Below are 23,269 nucleotides of genomic sequence, written 5' to 3'. Positions count from 1 at the left end.
AGAGGAATCTTTAATCCTCCCTTACACTCCCTCCATTTTTAGGGCTGGCAGGGGCCATTCTAGCCTTTAATGTAATTAAAGGTTTGAGTGATATTCTGCTATAGGAGATTTCTGGAGGTCTGCTCTTGCCATGCGCCCAGCACTGTCAGGAAGTATTTATAAAGAGGTGGTGTAGAACAGACTCTGATGACTCTATAGTAATTGGGAGTTTTGCCATTCTGAGGGAATCCCCAACTGCTGTTCTGCAAAATGCAAAGCAGCCCTATCAAAGGCCATGATCTGGTTTATAGTACACAGTGCTAATAAAATAGTTCATGCATTTTTCAGCCCCAAGTGTAATTTTTTTTTTTTAGGGCAACTGTAGATATTGGGAGGGTTAAAATTTATTTGTTGTAGCTTTGGCAGTTTCGAGGTGTGGTTGGTTGGTTAAACAAGAGTCTGATATGAGTTCCCTGTAACCTAAGGGGCTGCTTAGGCATTGGCACGACATTACAGAGTGATGAGGTATGATATGTCTCTGTGTCAATTGGTGTGTAGCTCAACTCACCTCATCTTATCCCTCTTATCACTTGTGTGGGACTCTGGCTTGGACCCGGAGTTCCACACAACTGGGACTTGAACTGAGACTCTGGCTTGGACCCGGAGTTCCTGAACAGGCCTGAGAGCGCAGAGAAGGCGTTGCCCTCATACCCATTCTCAGGTTAGTAGAACCCAGGCCCTTTGATGCCCATTTGAAATCCACACTGGAACAGCTCTTTCAGGTAGTTTTAATAGTAGCTCCAGCTGGTTAATAGTTTTAATAAAGTTGCTGTCTTTATATTTAACCATACACTGTGGTGTACATGTCTCATTGTTTCCCTGAACACATTAGTGATCTAGAAATCAATCCTCATTCAGTTGAAGTCATGCTAATATTCTCTTGGTGAGCATAGAGGGTTGGGATGTGTTTTTGTGTGACCAGTCAGGACCATATTTATCCATAATCCGTTCCTCTTGTAGAAATTATTTTCCTAACCATCTTTTTTCTTACCTAGGCTGATGTGGCTATCTTGGTTGTGGATGCCAGCAGAGGGGAGTTTGAAGCAGGGTTTGAGACTGGTGGACAGACTCGAGAACATGGGTTATTGGTTCGCTCTCTTGGAGTAACACAGCTTGCAGTTGCAGTCAATAAAATGGACCAGGTACTTGCTTAATAGTTTTCTTTAGTGAACAGTCTTGCGTCCCTTCCCGTAGGCCCTAAATTAAGGGGATAGGTGTTCTGAGGCCAGAAGGTTTGTCCTTCCCTCATTCTTTACACAGTTACCAGCTCTCATAATGTCTGTGTTCAGAGAGAAAAAATTCTTCTGGAGCCTATGAACTCAGCATATCGACCAAGAAGGGGGAGATTTTCAAAAGCAACAAGGGGTAGTTAGGTGCTGAATTCCTATTGTTATTTTAAATCTCCTCAAAGGGTACTCTGTAATTAATCCTGCTGAAATTTACTGCAGTAAACTTCTGTCATGGGGATTGTCACCCTGATGACAGTTGCAGAGCCACCTGGGGTGCTGGTGAGTCACTTGTAAGGCATGCTGCTGCATTTGCTCAAAAACTTGCTGTTTGTTTAATATTACCCTTATTTTACATTTTAGTTTTAATTTATTACTAAGTACATTTAATCTAAGAGAAATCCTTTTTGAGTCTGCTTTTGTTTTGCCTTTATACCTGTGTGAATTAAAAAGCAAAATCGGGGTACTGTTCATGAACAAGTTAATTTACAGTATCTTTAGACATGAAGTAGAACTGCATATTTACCCTACAACTTGTTCCAAATGGGCAAATTTCTGTGCCTATACGGAGCCCCACTGAATTCAGGTACATACTACATTGTAGAATAAAGCCCTCAATTCATTTTCTTTCATAGTATGCTCTATGCTATCTTTCTCAAAATATGGAAGAAACATTATGAACATTTTATTAATTAGACTTCGAACTGAAGTTTTCAGAGAAGATCTTAGGCAAGGTACAATATAAGAGGTCAATATAATTTGTACAGAGGAATATGCCAAAATCCAGTATTTTTATCAAAATGTGTTTTTATTTTAGGTCAATTGGCAACAGGAGAGATTTCAGGAAATTACCAGTAAACTTGGCCAGTTTCTTAAACAAGCTGGCTTTAAGGTAAAGTAAATTTAAGATTATGAGATTTGTAAAGGCTTGGGACCTCCTATACAGCACCCTCTTCCAACTGGATCCAGGCTTGTGCCTGCAGAGCCAGCTCCTTCCCTGGAAAAATCCTGCCTAGGATCATAACAGAATCCAGGGAGGATAGTTTTCAGTCAGATTCATCGCTGTGGGATTTTTATTTCAAGCCTTCTTAATGAAAACCGGGATCAATGCTTCACAGCCTCTTGAATGTGTGTGGATGTGGGGTGTGTGCGTGTGTGCAAGTTGCCAGTCTTTTCTTGTGTGCAATGGGTAGGATTTAATCAGCCAGCTACCAACCTCAACCAAGGGGTATACCATCCCTTATACCTTCACAGGTCTTTGGCACTTTGTTCACACCTTGCTGGTACAGTGGGGCAAAGATGGGATGAGTTTTATGTCAGTTTTGCCTGGGTATATCAGCAAGGTCTGGTATTTTGCTGTGCCCCCTGTGCTGAACCCATTAGTAAGTTCATGGGACATAGTAGAGTCTGAATTGTACTCCACTTGCCCTACTAGTGGGTACTTAGGCAGTGTCAGGTGTGGACAGCAAGTGTTTGGTGTCCTTCCAGCAGTCCCAGCCTCCTCCTTTAGATCTTCTTTGGAGTCTGGAAGGGATGTTTTCATCAAGACAGAATTGACAAACCACTTTTCACTTTTATACATCTTCCTTCTGGTATCCAAGAGGTCTTGTTTAGGGGAGTAACTGTAGATTGTTGCAAGATAGTACAGATTGCGAGTTAGCAAGTGCAATTTTGGGACCTTTCTCCTTTGAGAAGGAAGCAGGCTTTGGTCCTGACGTAATTGCATGATGGGGTGTGCGGGTGTCACGGGGTCTCCTGAGAGTCTTTTCCTGCCTCAGTAACTGCTCCAGCTGTTCTTAACCACGCCTGTACTTTATTGTACCCCTTCAGTAGGCCACAGCCAGGAGTGTTGTTTACATATTTTTCACAGAGAGTTGCTAGCTTCCTCTGCTTGCTTCTGGGGAAGGGTACAGGATTTAGCATCAGCCAGCCCTGCCTTCCTTCAGGCTCCCTACTCTCCTCCCGAGCACTTCCTTCCTGTCTGCATATATAGTCACAGTTGCTGTGATTCCTTCCACACAATTAGCCCCTCAGCTGTATCTCTACTCAGTCAATTAGCACCCTCTGCCAACTGCCTTATATATTCGTGGGGATTTGGATGACCCTGTTGTAGTGTCACAGTTCCCGGCAACTGCCCCTGTATTTCCTTTCTGTGGTCCAGCAAGGGCACCCACTTTCTGGCTTCCAGCTCTGCAGCTGGTGCCTTTCTTAGATAGAGACCCATCTGACCAGGGTATTTCCAGGCTGACAAGTTTCCTGCCTTCCCTGTGTTATTCCCAGCAAAAGACAGTCTGCCTAAGCAGGGCATGCTTTGCTTCTCTCCCCAGAGACTGTACACTGTGTATTTGCCCCAGTTATAAATCACCATACAGTTCTTTCTAACCAAGCCTATTTTATTCTTAAGGCAAAAGCACCGCATGCTAATAAACTATAAGAGCCCACGTGCATGCTAATAAGCTTACCAAATATCGCCCTTTCCAACGTGAAGAGAAGTCCTTCAGATCCCTGCCCAGATTATTTCCTCTGGTTTCAAGTTCACCATACCCTTTGCTCTGAACAAGAACACAGTCTTACGGAGCCTAAGTAGCCAAAATCCTTAGAATCACTGAAGATTAGGGTCGTCTAGTCCAACCTCCTTCTCAAAGCAGGACCAATTCCCAACTAAAGCATCCCAGCCCGGGCTTTGTCAAGCCTGACCTTCCAACTCTTTCCTAAGGATTGAGGCCTTCCATGGACCGAAGGTCCTGCCCATTTACTGTATCAGAATAAAAGCCCTGAATCAGTTCACCACCAGATTATTTATCCCAACCTCCTTTCTTTGTCTGCTGGTCTCTTGAGAATCCAGTTTGAACCGTAGAAGAAACTGTGCTTAGGTAATCAGCCAGACAATGGCTCCCTTCTCCAGAATAAAGCTTTGAGAGGCTGCTTGTCAGAGGAATTTTAATAGCAGCCCCCTTCTCCTAGAGACATTACATACAATTTCGCAACAACATATAAGTAATTGCATTGTTAATACCGTTGCCCACAAATGTATTGCATTTAATTCAGTAAGGTGAACTTAATTCTGTAAGATTTATCCAGGATATTGCATTATCTGTCACAAGGGGTATATGCATCAATGTCTTAAGCAGTGAGGTTTCTTCTTTGCGTGGTGTCTCTATGGGTGCTCCACTGTAGGTGTGCTTGAGTCCCTGCACTGCTGATCAGATAATTTTGGTAGCAATGTCCCTTAGGCTCGCTGTATCTCCTCATGCTGCGCTAGTTGCTGGCCAATCCCCTCAATTTCTTCTCAGCAGCCCCTGGCTAGAGGCAGAGCCATTAGCAGTCCATTAAGATTATCATTTTATTTTACATACCTATAGTTAGTCTCCTACTTCTAGTTGTAGTCGTCTTCTCCTTTCTTATTTTATTGGAAGGAGGGAGAAAGACTTTAATTTCTTTCCTGCTTTTTCTCCCCTGTCGGGGACCCTTTCCCCTAAACCGGGTGTGCCTGGTATGCCGATCTTCAAAAAAAATACGTTGCTAGTAAAGAGGCAATCCCAATTGCAGACAAGCACTCCCTGTGGTCTTCCCCGAGGCAGTGAATGCACTTGCAACAAATGTGAGGTCTTTGTCAACAACTCTGGCCCAGATCTCACAAAGACAGAGAGGTCTGCCAGAAGATCATCTTCATGGAGGCACATCTCCCACCTAGGTTGCATGGTAGGCATGAGTCTTCCCCACAGCCTTCTATGTCTAAGGGCCGTAGGTCGAGGAAACAGGCTGCGGACTCCTCTCATAGATCATCTAAGAAGAGAGAGGGATGTCCCCACAATGAGCGCTGAGATAGCCATAAGCGATCACCACATCGCTCGGTATCTTTGGCACTGAAACCATCTTATGGGCTTGATACCGAAGATACCCATGAATCATGGAGGCCAGCAGCAACCAGTACTACTGACAAGCCCACGGACCTGATGGGCACGTGCACCAAGTCACTGGCACTGAAGGACAGGAGTAAGCTCTCCTCTAAAAAGACGCTCCCAGTGTGCGAGTCCACATTGGCACTGCCAATGACGGCTTGCTTGGTACTGGAGCGACCAGTGCAGGCAAGATCCCCATCCACCACCAACGCCAGGACAATCAGTTCCAGCGGACTCCTACCATTCCAGAGACCTTCGCATGCTGAATGCACCATATTCCCCTCCTCTTGGTACTGAGACCTCTTCACCAAACACTGAAAGTATCCCCACTGCCATACCATGCCCCTCTGCCCTCTAGTGAGAGTTCAGATAGTGAGCCAGAGGAGGCAGTGTTTCGGTACTCCTCCCAAGCTCCATATGGTACTCACTGCCGATAGAGCCCATAGACATACCTGCAGATGCCCCTTTCTGCACCATCTTGATATGTCCACCCATGGGCGCCACCACCACCCCAATGGCCATATTGGAACCCTTGGGTGGTGCATTGCCAGCTTGCCTCTCAAACTTCAAGCCTTGCCTGAGAGCCTTCCAGGCATACCTCCTGCTTCAAGATATTGAGGAATAGGAAGCCGGTACCGAGAACCATATTCTTCTCCTTCTCCAGATAAAGCCATCATGCTCTCCTCCACCATCTCTGACAGACAACTTTCGACCCTTCCAGAAGCTGGCAAAGAGAGTGGCAGACACTCTCAAGATACCATGGGAGGAACACCCACTATCAACTTCTTGACATTCTCCACTATACGTCCTCCTCAAAGATTACCCTCCTGATTAATGAGGCCATTTTAGACTTGGCACAGACTGTGTGGCAGAACCCAGAATCAGTGGTGCCAACCTGCAAGTGAGCAGACAAAAAATACTATGTCCCTGCTAAGGAATCTGAATTCCTATTCTCCCACCTGCCACCCAACCCCATCACTGTGGACTCCATAAACTCCCGTGGCTGACAACACCAGTCAAGGGCTACTCCCGGTCCCTTTTTGGTCAGCCACTCTACAATTTGATATTGCCGACTACCAGGCCCTCACAGCGAAATATGATTACATAAATTACTTAAAACTCAGTGACTTTATTGAAAAGATGCCAGAAGCATATGGCAACCAGTTTAAGGTCGTTATCCAGGAAGACCAATCAGTGGCAAAGACATTGCTGAAGTCTGCGCTCGACACGGCGGCTAGGTCCATCTCCATGGCTGCGGTGATGTGATGAACGTCGTGGCTTCATTTGTTGGGCTTCCCAAAAGAGGTACCCAAAGTCATTCTGATTGACCCTATTTGGCTGAGACAGACTTACCTGTCACAGCTTGCATCATGCCCAATGATCTCTCTCCTGGACATTCCATACCTCCTCTTGCAGAATACTGAAAAATATTTGGGGGTCATGGTGAATAATTATCTGAACATCAGCTTCTGGTGCGATGTGGCCAAAAGGGCTACTGTGATCTTGGGATGCATAAACTGGGGAACCTCAAATAGGAATAGAGAGGTTATTGTACCTCTGTATTTGGCACTGGTGTGACCGCTGCTGGAATACTGTGTCCATTTCTGTTGCCCACAATTCAAGAAGGATGTTGATAAATTGGAGAGAGTTCAGAGAAGAGTCAAAAGAAATGATTAAAGGATTATAACATGCCTTATAGTGATAAGCTCAAGGAGCTCCATCTATTTATAGCTTAACAAAGAAAAGGGTAAAGGGTGATTTGCTTACAGTCTATAAGTACCTGCATGAGAATAGATATTTAATAATGGGCTCTTCATTCTAACAGAGAAAGATATATAATATAATCCAATGGCTGGAAGTTGAAGTTAGACAAATACATACTGTAAATAGTAAGGGTGAATAACTATTGGAACAATTTACCAGGAGCTGTAATAGATCTTCCATCACTGACCATTTTTAGATCAAGATTGGATGTGTTTCTAAAAGATTTGCTCTAGGAATTATTTTGGGGAAGGTCTATGGGCTGTGTTATACAGAAGGTCACACTGGATGATCACAGTTGTCCCTTCTGGTCTTGGAATCTGTGAATTTATGCCATTGTGGCAAACTAGCAACCTGCGCTGGACTATTCCTGCCACCTGAAGGGGATAGGGTTAGGGGGTTCTTCACTGAGTACAGTTGTTGATTACAGTTAATAAAGTTGCAGCCTTGCCATGTAACCTATATTTCTGTGTTTGTCACATTGCTTTGATGTAGAGTAAATAGAAGGAAGCTGGATCAGCCAAAAAGGCTGATTGAGTGTCCATCTTAATAGAGGCTGGGTGTTATCGGGCAAAATATTTTCTTTTTCATTCAAGGGAAATGTGGAATTGTAAGCAAAGTGTCCATAAGCTTAAAAACAGTTACTATACTGAAAATGTGCTCTTTGCTGCTGCTTTTTCACAAAGGTACCATTTTAGAGATACACTGTATATTTATTTTAGAGAGTTTTTTTGTTTTGTTTTGTTAATTAGGAGTCCGATGTAGCTTATATCCCTACAAGTGGTCTTGGTGGTGAAAATCTAGTCACAGGCTGTCAATCAAGTGAACTCACTGAATGGTATAAGGGAAAATGTTTGTTAGAACAAATTGGTGAGTGTGCCATTCTGCTTGATTTAATATTTATTTGGTACATTGTAATGTTGTTTATGTCAAAAATGTTCTTTTTGGGGGGAGGGAAGTGTGTGTGGGGAAATAGAATGCAATATAGTTTATTACTTAAGGGAGAAATTGTGAGATGGTCATTTTGATTACTAAATACGGGAAGTCTCAAGGTATTAATTTTTTTTTCAGATTCTTTCAAGCCACCACAGAGATCAGTGGATAAACCGTTTAGATTATGTGTGTCTGATGTTTTTAAAGGTTGGTTTTACTGAATTTTATTTGACCAATCATTTTGAAGATGTAAATAAATCTCTCACTCTCACACACACATTATATGTGTGTGTATGTATGCTGAAATAATTTTAAATTATTTTAAAATCATATTTCTTATTACTGTTAAAAATCTGACCATAAAATAAGTGTAAAAAGAGACTTCTGTTCAGGGGATTATACTTCTTTTCTGTGTGCAAAGCATGTTTATTATTGTGTATATTATTCACACTTTACTGGTAGAGAAACTGAGGTAAAAGATTGTGACTTGCTCATGGTCATATAATGAGTTGGTTGCAGAATGGGGAATAGTAATCAGGGGTCCTGGCTTCCAATCCAGTTTTTACTCCTTGAGACCATAACTAAGTGACACAGTGATCTGAGATTTAATATCCAACCTGACATAGTAACCATTAATTTATTGCCATATCATAAATTGTATTGTTTTACTGTTGAAACTTTAAGAATTTATCATATTGTTTGTATAGTGTGTACACAGTTGGAATTAGAGTGATAGTATAGTAATCTGAACATCAGGTTTAAAAAACCAGTGAAAATGGTACTATGTTCAGATATTGGCAATGGTAGAAAAATGCAATCCATGCAGATTGGGAGTGGGTTTTTTTCAGAGACCTTAAAAAAACTTAGGACCTATCAGCTCTGCAAGAACATTGAAAATCTCATGTTAAATACTGGAATACTAGATTAGAGTTTGTCCCAATACCTTGGCCAAAATTTCCATGAGTGTACTGAGTGGTGCATACCAGAGTAAACGTCATTACAGTGTTGCTATATGTATATAGTATGTAAAGCTCATTGAGAATCTTTATGATGAAAGGCTTTATTCTTTGCAATAACTAATTTTGCATTGAGCTTAATTTTACAGATATACTAATGAACTAAAATGAATAATTTCAAATAAACCTACTCTATAAAAATGTTCATTTGTCAAATTTATTTTTGGTGGTAATTATGGGAATTATGTCCTTGTTTACAGATATAGGGTCTGTTGTTTAAATAGTTAATATTATTATAGTTGCACGTACAGATCACACCAAGAATTTTTTCATACAAGGCTAGTTTTGAACACACATCCAGCTTTGACATTTGGGCTCATAGTTTTTTATTTTAGTTTTTTGTTTTTAGTTTTTTGTTTTTTTTCTTTTCCCTAGTATACACTGCTTTCTCACTTTCCACACTTTTGGGGTGTTAAAATTCTTTTATCATTTGACCAACATGGTAATTCATCTATAAGTTTGCTCAAATGGAGAAGAAAAAATATCCCATTGGCACATCTGGTAATGCTTCTCTAGGTACATATGCTGGAGCACCGTACAATAATGGCAGTGAGTAAGTAGGAAAGGAGAAAGTGTTATTCTATGCCCCCTGGTGAATATAGCATACATACATAAAAGAAATGTTTCCAGATGCACACTGAAACTTCAGAAACTTTGTTTAAAAAGATATTTTGTCTGAAACCAAACCAAACATACCTGCATATATGCAGTCTCCATAGTTTTGGAGAAAGAACTTTGCTTCAAGTGTACCAGTAAGAGCAAGAACAGTAGCATACAGCTCACTTTTTAATAAATAACCAGTGTGAACATTCATATGATTAGAAATGCACCCACCAGTATGTAGACTTTCAAAATGAGAAATATACTTTGTAAATCCACTACTTCTTTATTCATAAAAAATGCCACACTCATCCACCATTATTGTGGTATGTTTGGGTAGTAATCCAATCTTCAGCTGACTTTCTGAGTGTATAAAATATGCCAATAGAGTTTCCAGAATTTCTGGTTCATTGGACAATAAACATGCATGAATGCATGGGGGTTTATTAAGGTGTCTCAGTAAATATTTTTATCTGCAAATAGCGTTTGGCTGCTTAAAATCAAATAGGCTAATGATCTAATTCTTGTATCAAAAAGTTAAAAACTGGATTTTTATGCAACCACATCAATTTTAAAGTACAGAGTTTCTGCTCTTAGTTAAAAAAAAAAATCAGATCAAGGGGTTTTGGAATTAATGGTTTGTTTTCAGTATGATGTAGTGACTTTACAAGTAATGAATACTGACTCAGCTGAGAAAAATGCTTTTTATCACATTAAAATCTGTCTACATTGCTAATGGGTTAATTGTATATAAAAACGCACCTTACCATATGGTTAATTGTTTTTTTATTTTAAATGATTAACATGCTTATTACAGACCAAGGATCAGGATTTTGTGTGACTGGTAAAATAGAAGCAGGCTATATTCAGACTGGAGACCGACTTCTGGCTATGCCTCCCAATGAAACTTGCACAGCAAAAGGTATAGTATTCAAAAGCTTGTTTACTTTCAGGTCAATACTGGTCTAGAAACAGTTACTGAAATGGTAACAGGTTGTCAAACTGATACTAACTGTCAAACATAACATGTGAAAGCATAAACGAATTTTAGATGTGACAGTATAAATATCTGTCTTTGAAAGATATGTGAAAGTTCATATGGTTTTTCATCATTTTTACAGTGCTAGTTATTCCAAATTTGTCAGCCTCATGATTTTTTCAGTGAAAATGTGAGAGTTCTGCAGTTAATAGCTGTAAAATGTATGAAACACAAAATCGTTAGTAGTCAGATTACTTATGAGCATTGCTATTTTGTGTGGGTTTTAAACAGCCCTTGCAGGTAAATCTTAGCTTTTGAAGTTTATGTGCTGTAAGACCATTCGTTGCTAGAGGAGGGAGGCACTTAGCAGCTCAACTGGATCCCAGGTGCTCAGTGGAGAATTGCAAATATATTTCTGCAGTCTTAAAAATTTCAAGGAACAATGCCAAATACGTTTTCAGCATTTAATTTTTTTTTCACAATTTTCTTAATTCCTGTATCAACAGATGGAAGGGAGAATAAATTTGTGTTGAAAATAAGTTTTGTTTCAGTGTATTTTTCTGATGATGGTAAAAAGTTGCATAACTGAGGAAAATTGCTGAATATCTATTTGTGTCAACAATGAAGTGTACAGTGTTCAGCACTGGGGGAAATTAAAACCTATTTTTCTGATTTGGTCATATGAAAGAGTTGATGCTAAATTTATTATTTGCTTTGTACCACTGGCTAATGACTGAACAATTTAGCCCTCATGAAGAAAAATTCAGAATATTTGTCCACTGATATTAATATGCAAAGTAATGGCTGGTACATTTAAAAATGTTAAGCTGCAAATACTTCTCCATTACATGGAACAGAAGTGAAAAACATGACACTGTTATGTGTTGGAATAAAATCTTCATACAGTTTGCAGTAGCAAAGTGCATAGATATGCCTTGCTATATATATTTAAACTAGATGAAAAATAACAATAGTTTAAAACATATGTTTATATGTGTCTTTTCTCCAGTGCACTCTGTTGCTCTGGTTCCTAGTGCAACTTAGAGTCCAAGGGAAAGTTACAGCAGTCAGAGTATGCTATATACAAGCTAAGTGCGGGGATACCCTGGCCATTTGCCTACGCAAGTTGCAGGAGAGTAGGAGGTAGCACAGAAACTACTATGAGAGGTCTGCATCATCTGAAGATCTCCCATCCTATGTTGGGAAGGTCCATCTGGGGCTGGAGCATCACATAGTGGCTCAAATGTAACTGAGGATTTGGAGCCATTGTTTATTTAATGCTTACATGTAAGGAGAAGAAAATGTAATATATTTATATTTCAGTACAAACTTGAGGCATGCTATCTTGTATATGGTATGCTTACTAGCTTATCACTTCTAACAGAAAGAAAAGTCTGAACTTCATTTATCTGTGTAGGGGAGTGCCACCTGTAGGTGAAGTAATTATCACATGGCTTAACAAAGTAGTTCCTCATGACACTGACATGCTTGAATTTGAATGACACTGTATGCCTATTCTGGAAGGGAGCAAGAGAGACAGATTTGCAAACGAAGAAATACAGTTTGGTACATGTTAACATGAAATGGTTTTTGTTTAAATTGTTGTGATCTGCAGGGAAACAGACCTAGGTCTGTGGATGCGTGCAGTATTTATAAAATGAAAACTTTTGCTAACACTTATCTATCTTCTGATCAATATAATTCATTTAAAAGTCATGATGAATTTTTTATTCTCACCCATAACTCTACACCAGCGGTCACCAACTAGTCAATTGCAATCGACTGATTGATCCTAGAGATCTCCCAGGTGATCGCGATCTCTGGCTGTGCAGTGTGGCTGCTTCCGGAAGCAACCAGTGCAGCCCCACAGACCTGCCGGCGGGGGGGTAGGGGTCTCCCTTCACGCGCTTGTCCTGCCTGCAGACACCGTCCCCGCAGCTCCCATTGGCCGGGAAAGCTGTGAGATCAGTGCTTGCAGAGAGGGGCAGCGTGCAGAGCCACGTGCCCCCTGCCTCTCCCCCAGGGGGCCAGAGAGGTGCGTTGGCCCCTTCCGGAAGTGGTGTGGGACTAGGGTAGGCAGAGAGCCTGCCTTAGTCTTGCTGCACCTGCCACTGCCTGGGAGCTGCCGGAGGTAAGTGCTGTCCAGCAGGAGGCAGGGCTGGCTCTACTGTTTTCGCCGCCCCAAGCAGCGCGCCGAATTGCTGCCGCAGATGGGGGCAGTCCATCTGTCGTTAGTGCAGTCCATCTGTCGTTAGTTGGAAGACAGAAGCTGCGCTGCCGCAGACAGCTGAAAATTGAAGCTGCCACCAAATTTGCTGCCTCCGTGGAAACACATGTGCCGCCCTAACGGCACACGGACTGCCCCCGCCATCTGTGGTGGCAATTCGGCATGCTCCTTGGGGGCAAAAACACACGGACCACCGCCCCTTGCAGATTGCTGTCCCAAGCACCTGCTTGGAATGCTGGTGCCTGGAGCCAGCCCTGGCAGGAGGCCGCACCTCAACCCTTATCCCTGAGCTCCCTCTTGGAGCCAGCACCCCATACTGCCTCCTGCACCCCAAACCCTCTCCTGCACCCCAAGCCCTACCCTGAACCCCCTCCCGGAGCCAGTAACCCATACCCCCTTCTTCACCACGAACCCCCTCTTACACCTCAAGCCCCAGCCTGGAGCTCCCTCCTAGAGCCAGCACCCTACACCCCCTCCTGTACCCCAACACTCTGCCCCAGCCCAGAGCCTCCTCTTGCACCCCTCACTGTCTCCAGAACCCCAACCCCCTACCTCAACCTGCTGAAAGTGAATGAGGGCAGGGGAAAGTGAGCAATTGTGGGGTGGGTGGTGAGCAGAGCGGGGCTTTGGGAAAGGAGTGGGCCTCAGGGAAGAGGAAGGGTAGATTCTGGGTTGCCCTTAGATTCAAAAAGTGATCTTGAGTGTAAAAAGGTTGAAGACCACTGGTCTACACCCAGGAGTGTATACATCACAGACAGAATAGAATACCTATTTAAATGCTTTCTAATAGATAACCTGATGCTGCAATCCAAAGTCATTTGTTGCATTCTTCTATGACGGAGAGAGAGAGAGAGAGCGCTAACCCACTTAGGGTAAATGAAAGTTGCCACTAGAGCCTTTAAGGAACATGAAAGGTGGTGTAAAATATGCATGTGCATCAGAGGATGGGTGGGGCAAGCACTGTGGTATTAGTGCACAGTAGTATTTTCGAGACCGCATCATCTGCGCTGTGTGACTGGCAGCAGGTCCACTCCCATGACTTAGACAAAGCCATATTAATATACAGGGTGGAGTAAAAGCAATTAGTCCTGACAGAAAAAAATTGTTTCCTCTATGCTTTTAGTCAAAAGCTTTTACTCTCAGCCCATTCATATTGAAAACTGATGAGTAATGGTTGATGAAGCACAAATGGCCCAAACAGAGCTGTTTGTTTGTAGCTCAGAACCTAGGTACTTCACTGTGAGGTTCTGTTCTTACTCATTTCCAGGAATCACACTGCATGATGAACTAGTTGATTGGGCTGCAGCAGGAGATCACGTTAGTCTCACTTTGACCGGCATGGATATCATCAAAATCAAGTGAGTCCAAATCTGAGTTTCAGTGTAAGCAACGGTTTGTTTTTAATGAAAAACCTTTTAACTACTACACTTTCCAGTCAGCGGTTTACTTGAAGAATGATTTGGTTACCAGGATATTTAAAACCAAAGTGATGCATATCACCTGGCCTGCATGTACAAACGTTGGAAACATCTGCTGCATGTGCAACGGCAACCTCAGAAGAACAGTGTTAGTGTTCGTGATTAATTCACCCTAATACTGGCAGAAGTGATTGTGAAAGCCTTTTGCTTATGCGTCCCATTCTTGGAATCTTAAAACACACATCTTAATTGCTAAATGGAACTTCAGAGACTACTCTAATATTATATTCAGAATTTAGATGATAATATAAAAGATTTACCAAGAATTCACCAAACTGTAAATCATTCAGACAACAAAGCATGTCTAAATTGCTAGTACGTACAAGTCTTGTACTAGTAACTAAAAATGGCCAAACTATTTGTAGTGAACAATTCATTCAATAAATTTTGTCCCTTATTCTGTCTCTAAATTATTGAGAAACAGATGTCAATTTTTTAAATAAATTGATTGATCTAGGCTTACTTAATAAATGTTTTTTTATAAGTATATTTCAGCCTACTCATTTCTAACAATGTGTTTGCCACAACTGTTGCAATGAGTATTGGCTATTTGTAAATTGCTATTCATGCAACATGGTTGGTAACATAATTCATATGGCTTCTTTTCTGCTTCTGGGTCAGACAGCCAAACTCACATGGATCTTTCAGGTTGGCTGACCAAACACTTCTAGCCTCTATATTTGTGCACATTTATACTTTGTTTCTGAAAGGAAAGACAACAGTTCCTTTGATTTCCGTCACTGCAGTGGTTATATTCCCTTGAAAAGTCCTCATGCTGTTGTCAAATGGAGTTAGTGTGGGATTTGTGCTATCCATGTTCTGTAGATTGTTTGTCTTGGGTGATGTACATTTTTGGGAAGTAGAGGTCCTTAAGTTTTAGATATATTGAAATTGTTGGTATTTTGTTCTGTCTAATTCCTAGGGAATGGCTGCGTTGCCCAGACCCTTTGACCAAAGTTGTTTTTATGGTCTTGTTTAAAAGAGTACAACTGATGTAACTGTTGTATGTTTTTGTGTTAGTGGAGATCTGGTTAATATTGAGTGACACAGACAGTGCTCACCTTATCTCCCTTTGCCCACAAAAATATGGTTTCTTGATTTAACACTGCCAGTTGCTCCTCTTAGATTCAATATAGTTCTGTTATGAAGGTGGATTTATATTTTATAACTGAACATAGTGCTGATGAAAGTTGTGAGGTTTGACAATGCTGCAGATGGAAGCCCTCAAGCCACAGAACAGGTAAATAATAGGCAGCAGCACTGCAAATTTACCCATCCCATCATGGCGAGAGATGACCTCTGGGTGACATGCTAATTTATTCTCCTGAGTGTCTCTTCTTACCAAATGTCATTTCAGAAGAATTTTAGCAGTGGAGGTACTTGTCCATTTGGATCTTGCCATAATTCTTTGTGCTCATCCACAAAACAGCTTTTATATCCTGTAGTATGCATTTGACTGGGTGCTTTAATAGTGTGACGTTTTCTTTTCTCATAGAGCAGGGGTAGGCAACCTTTGGCACATGTGCCAAAGGCAGCACGTGAGCTGATTTTCAGTGGCACTCACGCTGCCTGGGGCCTGGCCTCCGGTCCGGAGAGATCTGCATTTTAATTTAATTTTAAATGAAGCTTCTTAAACATTTAAAAAACCTTATTTACTTTACATACAACAATAGTTTAGTTATATATTATAGACTTATAGAAAAAGACTTTCTAAAAACATTAAAATGTATTACTGGCATGGGAAACCTTAAATTAGAGTGAATAAATGAAGACTCGGCACACCGCTTCTGAAAGGTTGCCGACCCCTAACATAGAGCATATTAATGTGTCACTTCTTTTACGTAGTGTTTACTTCAAAATACACTGCTTAACACTTTTCCAATGTGCTATCCGAATATTTGTCTTTTTTCCTCCTCTTGTAGTGTTGGCTGTATATTTTGTGGTCTCAAGGAACCCATCAAAGCCTGCACTCGTTTCAGAGCTCGAGTCCTCATCTTTAATATTGATGTCCCCATTACTAAAGGATTCCCTGTAAGTCTTGAAATATTCTTCTCTTTGAATGTTCTGATTTTCTTTCTAGATGGCTCAGTATTCTTGTTGATAAAAACGAATTTCATACTCAAGGGGAGGAAAAACTTTAGTAAACAAAATTGCGAAATCAGTGGCATTCTCTTGAAATTCTAGATTCTAGTTTAAAGAGGATGCAGAGTTACGGCTTTGGAGGCAGATGCCTGTGCCTGCTGATTTCTGATATGTTGATATGCCCTGTTCAGAGAATGTGGGGGTTACACCCACTGGTTTCAGCCAGGCTTGTCATTAATAAGACAATATATGACTGACTGTAGAAATTTACCTGGCAGTAAATTACCTAAAAATCATAGTACCTGCCACAGGACTTCACTGATGTGGTAGGGTTCAAAAATGAATAGTAACTGAAAAACTTAGAGTAAATGAAGTATTTACTGTAATGTGTAAAAGTATAACCAGTAAGAGAGATCTAGCAGACATGTCCACAAAGATCCCATAAAGTCCAGGATATGGCTCCCCAGGAGATAAGCTCTGACTGAAAGAACAGTGTTTGTCTACATTATAATTTGAGGTGCCATTGCAGCAAGCACAGACACACGTGAGTTAGCTTGGATCTAGCTAGCTTGAGTAACAGTAGCAGTGTAGCCGTGGCAGTATGGCTTGTATAAGTCTGCTATACTCAAGAGGCTATCCCTTGCTTACACTGCTTCATGGCTATTGTTACTTGAGCTACTGCTGGCTCAAGTATGTCTACATGTGCTGCAGTGAGAGGGTTTGTGATCATGAGGTACAAATGCTTCACTGAGGAATGTCCATAAGTAAAGCAAGGGATTTTATACTGATTCCAGCATGCCAGCATGGGTGCTACTACTGGGCCAGTCCTTTATTTTGGCATGTGCATCAGTAGACAGAATTTTTCAGAAGTCAAACTTGAGACCTTGAGGATCTTTCAGGCTCTTAAAATGTAGGTAGGTGTAAATATAGAATTTTAAAATGTAGGTTACTAACTGAAAAAAGTAAACTATTGTTATTTTAGGTGCTTTTACACTATCAAACCGTAAGTGAGCCTGCCACTATTAGACGATTATTGAGTATCCTTCACAAGAGTACTGGCGAAGTTACAAAGAAAAAACCTAAGTAAGTATTTGTGAGGTGGACATTAATTACAATAGAAATTTGACAGATTCAAATTGGTTAATATAAAACAAATTGGATCGTATTATTACTGAACAAATTCTGTTTAAAGATAAAGTAATATACTTACATATTGTATACTGCTTTTCATCTGTAGAGCTCAAAGCACTTTATAAAGCAAGGTAAGTATCTTTATCCTTGTTTTACAGATACTAAGGCACAGAGAAGTGAATTGACTTGCCCAGTCACACAACAGCTCATTAGCAGAGTCGGGAATAAAACAAAGATTCCCTGATTCCCACCTCAGTGCCCTGTTCATTAGACCATACTCCTGTAGTTTTACTTCCTGAAACAGGATAGAGTCTATAGCAGGGGTAGGCGACCTATGCCATGCGTGCCAAAGGTGGCACACAAGCTGATTTTCAGTGGCACTCACACTGCCTGGGTCCTGGCCACCAGTCCAGGGGCTCTGTGTTTTAATTTGTTTAAATTAAGCTTCTTAAACATTTTAAAAACCTTATTTACTTTATATACAACAATAGTTTAGTTATATATTATAGACTATAGAAAGAGACCTTCTAAAAACGTTTAAATGTATTACTGTCATGCGAAACCTTAAATTGGAGTGAATAAATGAAGACTTGGCACACTATTTCTGAAAGATTGCCAACCCCTGGTCTATAGTATGACTTTGGATACTGGTTGATTAAAGCCAAACTCTGGTTGACATATTGTTGCATGGCTGTGACATTACCAATGGACCTCTCACTGAAAAGAAATGCAGAGGAAATCCTGAATCCCCCCCAAAAATCTGTGTTTTGTCTCTAGAAAAGAGATGACATTGATGCCCCTCAGTATTATGCACTGTTCTATCTCATGCTGATTTTTTTTTTTCTGCTACGCAGAGATAGGCTGACCTCCTACTTGGTTGGGTGACCCACTAGGGGAAAAATGGAGGTGATGGTGATTCAGTAGAGGCCACTCATCTGTCTAAAGCAGTATTAAATCAGTGTTCCAGCTTGGCAGTATTGTCATTCGCATGAGACTTAAAACTGAGATCCTACTGCTTGTGGTCATTAAAGATCCCTTGATCTTTCAAAAGAGTAGCATTATTAGCCTTGGTGCTTAACCAGTGTCCCTCTTGGGTAATTACATTCTGCTTGATTGAATTTAAAAATCCAACCTGTAGTTTCAGTTGGACACAACATTTTTCTCTTTTTGCCCTAAGCTGTGTGTGGTATACTGGGTACGTTAAAACAGTTGTTTCATGTTATTCCACACATTGAAGTATTTAATTTCTGTAATTTCTAATGTCTGTAACACACTTTAACATGCACCTAGATGAAAAATGCTATGTAAATGGAACATCATTAATTATTAACAGCAATTTAGAAAGAGACTGCACATCTAGCTGGTGGAAAAAATTATCTACAGTGTGTGGCATTTAGTAATAGCAGAATAAGTTGGGAGAGAGCTTTTAAGAGTTACATTTTATTTCAGAACATGAATAGATGAAGCAATATTTAAGTAATCTGAAAGGAAAATGCACAGGGAGTTCTTAGTTCAGCTGGAGTTTATAAAAATTCTCTAACTAGAGTTGTCTGCTTTAAAAGGGACAATTTCATAAAGCTGAAAACAATTTATGAGCAAAATCAGTTGGGAGAAATAATTTAAACAGAAAAATATGATTGATAATTGGGAGTTATTTAGCAAGCAGCTACTAAAATCAGCAGGTCCAGATAACTTGCATACAAGAGTTTTAAAAGAGCTGGCTTAGGAGCTCTCTGAACCATTAATGCTGATTTTCAATAAGTATTGGACTGCTGGGGAAGTTCCAGAGAACTGAAAGAAAGCTTAATATTGTGCCACTATTTAAAAAGAGGCAATGGGATGACCTTGGTAATTATAGGTCTGTTATCCTGACTTCAGTCCTGTCTGAAATAATGGCATGGTTGATACAGGACTTGATAAATAAAGAATTAAAGGAGACTAATATAACTAATTGCAATCAGCATGGTTTATGGAAAACAGATCCTGTCAAACTAAGTTGCTATCTTTATTCAGTAAGATCGTAAGTTTGGTTGATAAAGACAATAATGTTGATGTAATATATGTAGACTTCTGTAAGGCATTTGACTTGGTTCCACATGACATTTTGATTGAGAAACTAGATTTATACAAAATCAACATGGCATACATTAACTGGATTAAAGCATGGTTAACTGATAGGTCTCAAAATGTAATTGTAAATGGGGAATCATAATCAAGCAGATGTGTTTCTAATAGAGTCCTACAGGGACTGGTTCTTAGCCCAACACTGTTCAATATTTTTATCAGTAACCTGGAAGAAAAGACAAAATCATCACTGATAAAGCTTGTGGATGACACAAAATTTGGGGGAGTGGCAAATAATGAAGAGGACAGGTTACCAATCAAATGCAATCTGGATGGCCTGGTAAACTGGGTGCAAGCAAACAATATGCATTTTAGTACAGCCGAATGTACACTCATAATGTCTAGGAACAAAGAATACGGGTCATACTTACAGGATGGGGTTCTCTATCCTAGGAAGCCATGGCTCTGAAAAAATCTTGGGAGTTAGGGTGAGTAATCAGCTGAACATGAGCTTCCATTGCAATGTTGTGACCAAAAAGGCTACTGCTATCCCTGGATGTATAAACAGAGGAATAGTGAGTAGGACTAGGAAGGTTGTATTACTGCTATATTTGGCACTGGTGTGACTGCTGCTGGAATACTGTATTCAGTTCTACTATCCACAATGCAAGAAAGATATTAATTGTACAGAGTTCAGAGAAGAACCATGAGAACGATTAAAGGATTGGAAAACATGCCTTATAGTGATAGACGCAAGGTGCTCAATCTATTTTACTTAGCAAAGTGAAGGTTGGGAGTGACTTGATCACAGTCTGTAAGTACCGAAGTGGGGAACAGAAATTTGATAAGAGAAGGTTCTTCAGTCCAATAAAGAAAGGTATGACAAGATCCAGTGGCTGGAAGTTGAGGCTAGACAAATTCAGACTAGAAATATGACACAAATCTTTAACAGTGAGGGCAATTAACCATTGGAACAATTTTCCAAGGGGGATAGTGGATTTTCTGTCACTCAGAATTTTTAAATGAAGATTGTATGTTTTTCTAAAAGATTTTCAAACAAGAATTAATTCAGGGAAATCTTATGGTCTATGTTAAACATGAGGTCACACTCAATTATCATAGTAGTCCCTGCTGGCCTTATAATATATTAATCTATAGCTTGCAGTTGGATTAAATTTTATATCTGATGACAGATGTTTCATTATTATTTTATAGATATATTGATAGATATAAAAATTGGGTGTTTTAATATTTTATTTGCAGGGTCCTGACTAAAGGACAGAATGCTTTAATAGAACTACAAACACAAAGGCCTGTTGCCCTGGAATTGTACAAAGACTTTAAAGAACTTGGAAGGTTTATGTTACGCTACAGCGGATCCACTATTGCTGCAGGAGTTGTCACAGAGGTACGATGCTTTTGTAACAGACTTTCTAGAATGTTGATTATGGAGAGGTGGCAGCTTCTCCATAATAAAGGTTTGAAGTCAGCTTCCATGACAGAGCCCTATTTTATCAGCCCTATTACTATGGATTGGAAAATTAATTTGATTTGAAAATTGTCAGATGTACTGTGAAAACAAAGGAGAACATTTCTGCAAAGTTTTGAGGAATATTTGTCTGTTTTCTTTGAATTACAGGTCATTAAACGAAAAGAACCATGGTTTGAAATTTTAAAATCTCTCTTCTTCATATCACTCCAACTAAAAATAGGCTTATTACCATCCCTTCAAAGTTTCCATATAGACAAACTTCCCTAAAAACTTTTCCCCCAGTGATGTTTAAAGAAAATAGGTTGCAATTAAGCAACGTTGTTAATTTTTGTTGCCAGTAGCTTTAGGCCCAGTCCTGAATTTAAAGGGCTTGTAAACTGAATCTTGCTCCCACTGATATTTGTAAGCATTTTCTGCTGTTTACTTCAAAAGATGCAGGGATAGGCACTTAGCGCGTGCGTAAAGGCTTTTTGCCTTCTGTTATCAGGATTGCACCTTTGAAAATATAAAGATTCTTCTAAACTGACAGGTAAAGTCATCTTTTTTGAGGCCTGTGTTTTTGGATCTGTAGAACCGGAGTTCTAGTTCCAGCTTTGTTTAGTGTGTTATGGAAAGGTGGTGGTATCATCCCACTTTTATACAGAAGCCCATGGTTTAATAATTTGTCAGTAACAGAGCCTGAATTAGAACTCTTCTCTCTATGCTTAAAACAAATTCCCAGAGTTCATGAGGCTTTGTGAACTATGTTACAAAGGTTTCTTAACATACTTTCTTGTTACAGTTTACACAGGACTCTGAGCTGGGGCCATGATCTTATAAATCACTTGCACACATTTAACTTAGCTATTGTGAGGAGTCTCATCGGGACTCCGTATACTACTAAAGTTAAACACGTGCCTAAGTGCCTGTAGGCTGGGACCTAAATAAGCTTGTGGCTTGTTAGGCTCTTCTTTGGAAATAACTTTTTGTAGGACTCAGTGTTGTTTCAAAGAATCTCATAGAAAATTCAGACTACTGTCACTGAAAACGTATCGATAGATAATCTACTAAATGTATATGTTATGTATGCATTATGACCCTTTTTTGGTGGTCTGTTGTTTTTTGCTGTAGTATTTTCATTTGTGTTGTTTTTTTTTATGAAATGACAAGAAAACCTACTGCTTCTCTTCTTCTTTCTAGATTAAAGAATGACAGTGGTGCTAAGGCTTCCATGACCCAACCAAAATGCAATCAGCCATCCAAACTGCTTTCCGAATCCAGTTACTTCAGTTGAAGGAACTAAGTGCAATTAAATTAAAAAAAGAAAAAAATTTAAATCCACATTGGACATTTAGTGAACTTTTTATCAGTCTCTGCCTACTGGGAAACAAAATGCCAACTGACATGGAAATGCTAATGTTGCACAATCTCATTTCAAAAATTTCTGTATTTCTCTGTGTGAAATTCACCCCACATTTGCAGCTCACAGAGCTTTATGGAAACTTGATTGGAAAGATGCATTAGAAGAAAAGATTGTTTCATGATGATTCACCATCTTTCTACTTCCAGCCATAGACTGTTTACATTTTTTTTCTTTGATTTGCTCATTGCGGCACATTAATCCAGAAAGTAACTTAATTGGTCTAATATATTTTAAGGTTTGAGATGGATGCATTTTCAGGGAAAAAATAACCGTTTCCTTCAATTTCAGAGAATGGTATGTAGTGTCATCCACAAGATTATTTCCCTCATCCCAAAATTTATTTAAAAAAGAAAGTTTAATTTCATGTGTAGTGGAAGCTGTGCCAACAATGACTAATTTTATTTTTGAAGTGTAAAAATTTAATAAAGTAGCCTGGCCTAAGCATAATATGTTTTGCTTCCTTCAAACCATATTATTTAATTTAAACCCTTGCTAAATTCCATTAAACTGAGTGTAATTTTTAGGACAAAATGCTTCTATGTAAACATTATAAAATAAAACTAGAAACTGCATACTTAGCATATGAGAGTATGTCTTCACTGCAGAGTTAGTCCAGGCTCTTACTTGCACATAGCACCAACACGCCCCCATCATCAGAAAAACCCACTGATCTCATTTTAGTGGTTCTTTCAACACGAGCATCCTGTCCTGGGGTACAGGCTATAGCTTGAATGCTGTTTTCAGTTGGGCTGGTAACCTGCTTATTTTGGAGTGAGGATGCATGTTAACCACTCTAGTGCTGGTAGTCCTTCAGTGTCTTCCCACAATTCCCCCTGTGTGCCCTGAAGGGCAGGCAAGTTGTCCCACTGTTCATTGGGCCCAGAGCGACTCAGCTTGCTGCATCACAAAGAGCCGTGGGATATGACCCCAGAAGTCC

The 23,269-nt window shown here is 40.1% G+C and overlaps 1 protein-coding gene across 3 annotated transcripts in view; it reads left to right on the top strand.

The window, feature by feature from the left end:
- The window catches only part of HBS1L (HBS1 like translational GTPase), a 112,221-nt gene extending 89,311 nt beyond the window's left edge, over window positions 1–22,910 (top strand). For all 3 annotated transcript variants that reach the window (XM_030556361.1, XM_030556363.1, XM_030556362.1), the window contains 10 exons: window positions 1,035–1,181; window positions 2,083–2,157; window positions 7,681–7,798; window positions 8,000–8,068; window positions 10,295–10,399; window positions 13,951–14,041; window positions 16,084–16,192; window positions 17,226–17,326; window positions 20,702–20,846; window positions 22,110–22,910. In XM_030556361.1, the coding sequence (XP_030412221.1) occupies window positions 1,035–1,181; window positions 2,083–2,157; window positions 7,681–7,798; window positions 8,000–8,068; window positions 10,295–10,399; window positions 13,951–14,041; window positions 16,084–16,192; window positions 17,226–17,326; window positions 20,702–20,846; window positions 22,110–22,121 (972 nt within the window). In that variant the 3' untranslated portion in view covers window positions 22,122–22,910. The remainder of the gene's footprint in view (window positions 1–1,034; window positions 1,182–2,082; window positions 2,158–7,680; window positions 7,799–7,999; window positions 8,069–10,294; window positions 10,400–13,950; window positions 14,042–16,083; window positions 16,193–17,225; window positions 17,327–20,701; window positions 20,847–22,109) is intronic.
- Window positions 22,911–23,269: the final 359 nt, after the last annotated feature.

Source organism: Gopherus evgoodei, chromosome 3 (genome assembly GCF_007399415.2).
Source record: "Gopherus evgoodei ecotype Sinaloan lineage chromosome 3, rGopEvg1_v1.p, whole genome shotgun sequence".
Taxonomy (NCBI): Eukaryota; Metazoa; Chordata; order Testudines; family Testudinidae; genus Gopherus; species Gopherus evgoodei.
Note: the sequence above shows the minus strand (reverse complement) of the source record. Positions and strands in the feature narration are given on the sequence as shown.